This window comes from Vombatus ursinus, unplaced genomic scaffold, assembly GCF_900497805.2.
Source record: "Vombatus ursinus unplaced genomic scaffold, bare-nosed wombat genome assembly UNPS02003081.1, whole genome shotgun sequence".
NCBI classification, from domain to species: Eukaryota; Metazoa; Chordata; class Mammalia; order Diprotodontia; family Vombatidae; genus Vombatus; species Vombatus ursinus.
In genome coordinates this window covers 1,306-9,462 of record NW_020942859.1, presented here as the reverse complement: position 1 = coordinate 9,462, position 8,157 = coordinate 1,306, and the positions used below count along the sequence as shown (strand labels likewise).

The window sequence follows — 8,157 nt, the reverse complement described above, 5'->3', positions numbered from 1 at the left end:
CCCCCTGGAGCCGAGGGTTACTCTCAGTGTTGGGGGTCAACCTGTCTCATTCCTAGTCGACTCTGGAGCTGCGGCATCGGTCCTGAAATCCCCACTGGGCTCCCTCTCATCGTCCACTGTGCAGGTCCAGGGAGCTACTGGACGAAAACAGTCTGTACCCCTCACCACTTCTCGGGAAGTCCGGTTAGGGAAGGGCCTAGTCTCCCATTCTTTTCTAGTAATGCCTGATTGCCCTTACCCCTTGCTTGGCCGAGATCTCCTACACAAGCTTCAGGCTATCATTTCCTTTAAGGGACCTAACCCCACTCTCGGGTTTAACCTGCCACAACTTGTTCTCACCTGCCCGTTGTCAGAGGAGTCTCGCCTCCTCCCCCTAACGTTTTCCCCAGACCGCCCCTCGACCACCTCCACCCCTACCTCCCTAACTCTGTTGAACCATTTCAAAGGCTTGGTTCCTAGAGTCTGGGCTGAGACCAACCCGTTTGGTCTAGCAGGACACCAGCCCCCAGTGGTGGTCCAGCTCTCGTCCACAGCAACCCCTGCGAGTGTCCAACAATACCTGTTGACTCGAGCTGCCCTTTTGGGCATCAAGCCTCACATCGATCGACTCTTGGCGGCAGGCATTCTACGCCCCTGCCAGAGCTCGTGGAACACCCCCCTACTTCCAGTTCGCAAGCCCGGGTCTGGAGACTTCCGTCCTGTCCAGGATCTACGAGAAGTCAACGCCCGGGTGGAAACTGTACATCCTACTGTGCCAAACCCGTACACGTTGCTATCTTCCCTGGACCCTGCTCGGACTTGGTATACTGTTTTGGACCTGAAGGATGCTTTCTTTTCCATTCCCTTGGCACCAGTAAGCCAACCTATATTCGCTTTTACTTGGACAGATCCTAACACTGGGACATCCTCTCAGCTCACCTGGACCTGGCTTCCCCAAGGTTTTAAGAACTCCCCTACACTTTTTGGCTCAGCTCTGGCCTCCGACCTGGCCGCCTTCCGGGTCTCGTATCCGGAGGTCACTCTCCTCCAGTATGTTGATGACCTTTTGTTAGCTACTTCCTCTGAGGCAATATGCAAAGATGCAACTCTCCACCTTCTCCAGCTGCTTGAAGCTTCCGGGTACCGTATCTCTGGAAAGAAAGCACAACTGTGCTCTCAATCCGTTGTTTACTTGGGTTTCACCCTTCGTTCTGGTCAAAGGTTACTGTCTCGGGGGCGTGTAGCTGCCATTTTGGGCATGCCCGCCCCGAGGGACCGCCGCGGGCTCCGGGAATTCCTGGGGATGGCTGGATACTGTCGCCTCTGGATCTTGGGGTTTGCCGAGGTTGCCAAACCCCTATATGAGGCCCTAACTGGTGAACCCACCCAATTTGTTTGGGGACCACGGCAGCAGGAAGCATTCGACAAGCTCCGAAAGGCGCTGTCCAGCACGCCTGCCCTCTCCCTGCCAGACCTGTCCAAGCCCTTCCGCCTCTATGTGTCTGAGTCTCGAGCTGTGGCCAAAGGGGTTCTGACCCAGCCCCTGGGGCCCTGGAATCGTCCTGTTGCCTATCTCTCCAAGCAGCTGGACCCTGTGGCTTCCGGGTGGCCCTCTTGCCTGCGAACTGTGGCGGCCGTTGCCGTCTTGGTTAGGGAAGCCGCAAAGCTCACTTTCGGGCAGCCTCTTGAGATTTCAGCATCACATCATCTGGAACAGCTTTTACATTCCCCGCCAACAAGATGGATCTCAAATTCACGCCTGACTCATTACCAATCCTTACTCCTAGATTCCGCGCGCATCTCTTTCGCTCCTCCGGTCACACTCAACCCGGCCACCCTGCTCCCTGACTCCCCTCCTTCCTCCCCTATACATGACTGCCTGGACACACTGGACTCCATCCACACGTCCCGCCCTGGACTTACTGATGTTCCTTTAACAAACCCCGACCTAGTGCTCTTCACGGACGGCAGTAGTTTTGTTCAGGAGGGGATCCGTAGGGCGGGTGCAGCCGTGGTCACTCCGGTTGAGACCCTCTGGGATACCGCTCTACCCCCTGGCACATCTGCTCAACGTGCTGAACTCATTGCCTTAACTCAAGCCCTTAGACTCTCTGCAGGGAGGCGAGTAAATATTTACACAGATAGCCGCTATGCCTTTGCCACTGTTCATATCCATGGATATGTATATCTCCAAAGGGGTCTGTTAACCTCGGCGGGAAGGGAGATTAGGAACAAGAGTCAGATCCAGGACCTGCTGGATGCTGTCTGGCTTCCCAAGGAGGTGGCGGTAATTCATGTTCCTGCTCACACCCGTGGAACTGACCCCCAGTCTCTAGGGAACGCAGCAGCGGATAAGGCTGCCTGAGCGGCTGCCTGCAAACCCTTGATACCCGCTATGGTCGTGGAACCTGAGGGGATGCTTCCTGTCCAACCATCTTATCAATCCAGTGATCCGGATGGCACCCCTGAAAAGGGGGGATGGAGAAGACACCCAAATGGCTTGCTAATTCTGCCCAAGGCACTGTTGCTACCCCTATTGATGACTCTTCATAGCCTTACCCACTTAGGCGGAACCCGGCTTTACGACCTGGTGAGCCGACACTTCTACAGCCCTGGGATGAAGCAGGCGGCCGAGGAAGCCGCAAGAAGGTGCCTTGCACGTGCTAAAGTCAACCCACGATCACAATCAAGGATACCAACTGATAGACCACGAGGAACATTTCCTGGCGACCATTGGGAAGTAGACTTTACTGACATGGGAACTGGGTTGGGAGGGTACCGTTTTCTCCTTGTATTCGTGGACACATTTTCTGGATGGCCAGAAGCATTTCCAGTCAAAACTGAAACTGCAACCGTAGTGGCCAAAAAGCTGTTCTTTGAACTTATTCCTAGATTTGGCCTGCCGGCCTCGATAGGCTCTGACAACGACCCAGCATTTGTATCTGCAACAATTCAAAGCCTATCAAAGATGCTGGGATTGAAATGGAAATTGCACTGTGCATATAGGCCTCAAAGTTCAGGGCAGGTAGAAAGGATGAATAGAACTCTAAAGGAACACATTGCTAAACTTAAAATAGAAACTGGCGATAGCTGGGTCAGTCTCCTTCCCTTCGCCCTCCTCCGGGCCCGGTGTACTCCCAATTCCTCAACCCTCTCTTTATCTCCATACGAGATCCTCTATGGAGCCCCTCCTCCTATTATTCCAAGAGTATCTGCAGCTATTTCAGCCCCAGATTTTACTAATCCGACTCTTCTTAAGTCCTTCCAGGCTTTGCGTGAGGTCCAGAACGCTGTGCGCTCGGTCCTGAAAGCTGCGGGGAAAGAACCAGCCCCTGCAACCTCATCGGATGCCCTGTCACCGGGAGACTGGGTCCTCACTCGCAAGCTTCCAGCTGGACCAGCCCTGGAACCACGGTGGACGGGCCCGTATCAAATTATCCTCTGCAACCCCTCTGCCGTCAAGGTTGCCGGCCGCAAGGCATGGATACATCGGTCACACATCAAGAAGGCCCCAGAGCCCAACTCCACCGCCTGGACAGCAGAAGCAGTGTCCGACCTAAAGCTTCGACTCTCCAGAACTTGACTCTTCTTCTCTTTCTTTTTGCTTGTGAGATGACTTTGGGTGACCCCTATAGCCCTACCCCATCCAGGTGGATTCTCTCCCGAACTAACGATGGGACCACCGTCTAAGCTCTCACCAGTTACGGAGCCCCCACTTTCAGGTTTGACCTCTGTGCCCTCTTGGGACCAGGATGGAATCAAAACCGGGCTATGCGGGACCCTATCGCTGGGGGATGGGGATACTGCCCCACTTTTCCCACCACTCCAACCATACCCGGGGTAGGGGAAGTGAGAATCAGAAGTATTGAATTCTATGTTTGTCCGGCCACGGGGAATCCTTCCTGTCAGGGTAGTAATCACTTTCACTGCGCAGAATGGGGTTGTGAGACTGTGGCCAGGTGGATTCCTAGAGGTGGCCGAGACCCCCTAATCACCCTGGAGAGACAAAGCCCCCTCCCCGCCTCCTGCTGGCCTGGGAAATGTAACCCTATGATTCTAACAGTCAAGCAGGACACTGATGACTCTTGGAATCTCGGACATTCTTGGGGTTTGAGGTTATACATGACTGGATGGGATAACGGGGTCCTTTTTACCATTCAGAAAATCGCAGTTTCCACCCATACACTCCCCATAGGACCGAATCCCATCCTTAACCCACAAGCCATGTTGACTCTCGCCCCACCATCTGTTAGGGACCTGGTACCAGAGGCTCCCGAAAATCCAGAGACCCTCACTAACCTAGGTTCCCCCATTTTTGATACACTCTCTGCTGTCCACTCATTCCTAAATTTGTCTGATCCAAACATAACCACCTCCTGTTGGCTGTGTCTGAATCCAGCTCCCCCCTATTTCGTAGGAATTGCTATCGAACTCAACATCACCTCTGTGGGAAAGTTGTCTTTAAGTAAGTCCAAACAATCCTCTGCCATACCTGCCCACTGTAACCCAGACAAGCCTAGACTTACCCTAGACGATGTCCAGGGCAAAGGAATGTGTTTGCTCGGGCCTGACTACCCGCTGCGGTCCTCCCCATTCAACGCTACGTGCACTTCAGTCATTCTTATTTCCCCCACATCCAAAAGCTCTGACCTCCTGTTAACCGCCCCACCTGGAGTATGGTTCGCTTGTACCAGAGGACTCACCACCTGCATACAGGACATTCGTTTCCTCAACCCGACCGAGCTCTGTGTAGTGGTGCGTGTCTTTCCTCAGGTATATGTCTACTCAGAGGAAGGGGCAGCTGAGCATATTGGCTTAACTCGCTCCAGGAGGGCTGTACCCTTCTTGGTTCCCATACTGGTGGGACTCGGAGTGGCCGGCTCCGCTGCTGTTGGGGCCTCAGCCCTGATACAGGGGAAAGCCAACTACGGTGCCTTGAGTGCACAGGTAGATAGGGACCTACGCTCCTTGGAAGAGCTAGTCTCACACCTTGAGACTTCCCTAGACTCTCTGGCCGAAGTGGTTCTCCAGAACCGCCGAGGCTTGGACCTACTGTTCCTCAAACAGGGAGGCTTATGCATGGCGTTGGGAGAAACCTGCTGTTTCTACGCCAATCGGTCTGGAGTTATTTGGGAGTCCTTGCAAGCCTTTAGGCAGCGGTTAGATGAGAGGGACCGCGCACGGGCAACGGGGTCTTTTTGGTATCAGACCCTATATAATTGGTCCCCCTGGCTAACCACCCTACTCTCCGGAGTGGTGGGCCCTCTGGCCCTTCTCCTCCTTGGGTTACTCGTGGCCCCTTGTCTCATAAAATGCATCACCCGCTATGTCCAGAAACGAGTGCAAGCACTCCAGTTGTTTGTCCTGCGTCAATCCTATGCTCCTCTGGACTCTGATGAGTCCCCCGTCTGACTCTTTTCGTCCGTGAAAAGAGGGGAGTGAAGTGGACTGAGTTGTCACAAAAAAAAAAAACCAACCCCCTAGCCTAACCTCCTCAGTTTCTACTTCAAAGGATCGCTAATCCCAATTGTAAACTGCTCTACTTCAAAGGATCGCTAATCCACAATTGTAAATTCCTCTACCTCAAAGGATCGCTAATCTACAATTGTAAATTCCCCTACCTCAAAGGATTGCTAAATCCACAACTGTAAACTGCTGGGTATAAAGTTTTGTTATTTCCCTTGCTTGGGACTGCTCTCCTAGGATTGCATCCAGGGGACAGTCGCCGGCCGGCTCCAGTAAATGCTCTCTATTTTCTAATTTGGCGTGTGTCTGGTTACTCTCGGCCCGTCCATTTCATTTGGAGGTTCCACCGAGATCGCCCTCTGGGCACCAGACACGGGCATCTCTGGAAGGCCAGGCTTCTCACCGTCCAGGGGGTGGCCACCAGGAAGACGTTCCCTGGCCCCGAACGCTGAGATAGCCTGTGCGTACCAGGCTGCCCGGACCACAAATCCTCAATTGGGCATAGAGCAATCTGTAATCTGTCTGTTCTGGTGAGTACTCTTCTGAAGTAAGTGGCCAGGCTGGACGCAGCTGCAACGCCCTTACTGACCTCCACGGGACGCCGTGTGAGAGTCCTGCCTGTCTGATTGTGTCTGTCCGGCGCCGATGTCACTGTGTGTGTGTGTGTCCACTATGCGCTCCGTGGCGGGGTGGGGGAGAAAGACTTCCTGCCTCATTCTCCAGGTTGTTCGGAACTGAGACGGGTTTGTTCTCCGCTACTGTGTCAGGAGCATCCAGGGTTTTGACTGTGTCTTTTTTTCCGTTTTTGTGTCGACTGTGTGTGCGCGTCTATCTACTATTTGTTCCGTGAGGGGGGGTGTAAATTCCTGTCTCATTGTCTAGGTCGTTCGGAATTGAGGCAGTTTGATTCCCCTCTACCCTGTTTTGACTGTGTCTTCCCTGTGTCCGTGTTTGGTCCTTGCTTACGTGAGCACGTCTATTTGTTACTCTTTTCTTTCTCAGTCCTTAATCCACCATGGGACAAGGACCCTCGAGCCCTAAGCCAGGCTCCCCTCTCTTTATTGTCTTACGGGACTTCAAACAATATCGGCGTATAGCAGAAGGTTATGGGTTTCAGGTTACTAAAAAGAAATTAGCTCTCCTTTGCCAACAGGAATGGCCCACCTTCGAGGTAGGCTGGCCCTCGGGGGGTACGTTTGACGTCTCGGTGGCCGGCCGGGTCAGGGGAATTGTCTATGGTATACCTGGCCACCCCGATCAGGTCCCCTATATCACCGCCTGGATTGATTTCAAACCCCCTTCGGGACCACTACAGGTCCAGGCCCTTTCAAAACTAAGACCAGGAACAGAATCAAAGACGACCTTTAGCCGCAAGCCTCCCGAAAGTCCTAAGGTCGTCACACAGCTTACTCCTGTCTTACCACCCCCTGATTCTGACCCCCTAGATCCAGCTGAGTACTCCCAGTCCCAGGTTTCAGATCCACCCCCGTACCCAACCTCAGGGTCTCTGAGCCCCTCAGCCCCTCCTCTGATAAGTCCACCCCATACTCGAGCAGGTGCTCCTTATGGCCCTTCTAATTCCAGTTTGACCCCAGATTCCACTGTGTCAGCGTTTCCCCTGCGGCAAGTTCCTTCCCCTCCCGGAGAATCAGGGAGACCATTCATGGTATATGTTCCCTTCTCCACCAGTGATTTGTACAATTGGAAACAGCAAAACCCATCCTTCTCTGATAAGCCCCAGAGCCTAATCTCCCTCCTAGAGACTGTCTTTTATACTCATCAGCCCACCTGGGATGACTGCCAGCAGCTCCTCCGGGTTCTTTTCACAACCGAGGAGCGTGACAGGATTCTTTTAGAAGCCAGGAAGGGAGTTCTGGACCCAGATGGACATCCCTCTACTGACCTGGGGCGCCGCAACCACATCTTCCCTGAGAACCGGCCCGACTGGGACCCCAACACTGATCGCGGTAGGGAAGCACTGGACAGGTATCGCCAGTTATTGCTGGGAGGGTTACGGGCAGCAGCACGGAAGCCAACTAATATGTCCAAAGTCAGTGAGGTTAAACAGGGCAAGGATGAGTCCCCAGCTGCATACTTAGAGCGCCTCTACGAGGCATATCGAACCTACACCCCTATCGACCCAGAGGATCCCAATAACCGGAGAGCCATCGTAATTGATTTCGTAGCCAATTCAGCTCCGGACATCCGTCGGAAGCTACAGAAACTTGAAGGTTTTGAGGGTAAAAATCTGACTGAACTCATGGAAGTGGCCAAGAGGGTGTTTGACTATCGTGAAGAGACTCAAGACAAGCAAACTCGCACGGTCGCAAGGGCGGTAGTGGCAGCTTTAGCACAGGTTCCAGGGGAGGCTCAGAAGCAAGGGTGGAAAGGAAGGCGGGAGGGGCCAAACGCTGGGCGCCCCTATAAGGGTAAAGGCTTGGGAAGGCCTCCTTTAGCTCGGGATCAGTGTGCTTACTGCAAAGCCATGGGTCATTGGAAATCTGAGTGCCCTAATCGCGGGCTGAAAGAGAAGGCAGAGCCGTTATTGACTTTGAATACAGACTAGGGGTGCCCCGGCTCAAAGTCCGTTGTGACTCTTGACCCCCTGGAGCCGAGGGTTACTCTCAGTGTTGGGGGTCAACCTGTCTCATTCCTAGTCGACTCTGGAGCTGCGGCATCGGTCCTGAAATCCCCACTGGGCTCCCTCTCATC

At 53.7% G+C, this 8,157-nt stretch overlaps 3 protein-coding genes across 3 annotated transcripts in view; all 3 read left to right on the top strand.

Annotated features, from left to right (window-relative positions):
* Positions 1–4: 4 nt before the first annotated feature.
* On the top strand, positions 5–3,658 carry LOC114049270 (the record flags this gene model as incomplete). Its single annotated transcript, XM_027870510.1, has 2 exons — positions 5–2,338; positions 2,393–3,658. Coding segments are annotated over 2 exons (3,504 nt in total), but the record flags the coding sequence as incomplete, so codon positions are not given.
* Positions 3,659–3,750: 92 nt separating this feature from the next.
* On the top strand, positions 3,751–6,342 carry LOC114049261 (endogenous retrovirus group S71 member 1 Env polyprotein-like). Its single transcript, XM_027870500.1, has 3 exons — positions 3,751–5,385; positions 5,797–5,958; positions 6,328–6,342. Exons 1-3 carry the CDS (start codon positions 3,751–3,753, stop codon positions 6,340–6,342), a joined length of 1,812 nt encoding a protein of 603 aa, XP_027726301.1.
* A 118-nt stretch (positions 6,343–6,460) lies between these two features.
* Positions 6,461–8,157, top strand: part of LOC114049278 — a gene marked incomplete at its 3' end in the record, with an annotated part of 2,999 nt that continues 1,302 nt past the window's right edge. Inside the window, exon 1 of the mRNA XM_027870522.1 lies at positions 6,461–7,997. Coding sequence (XP_027726323.1) covers positions 6,461–7,997 — 1,537 coding nt within the window. The remainder of the gene's footprint in view (positions 7,998–8,157) is intronic.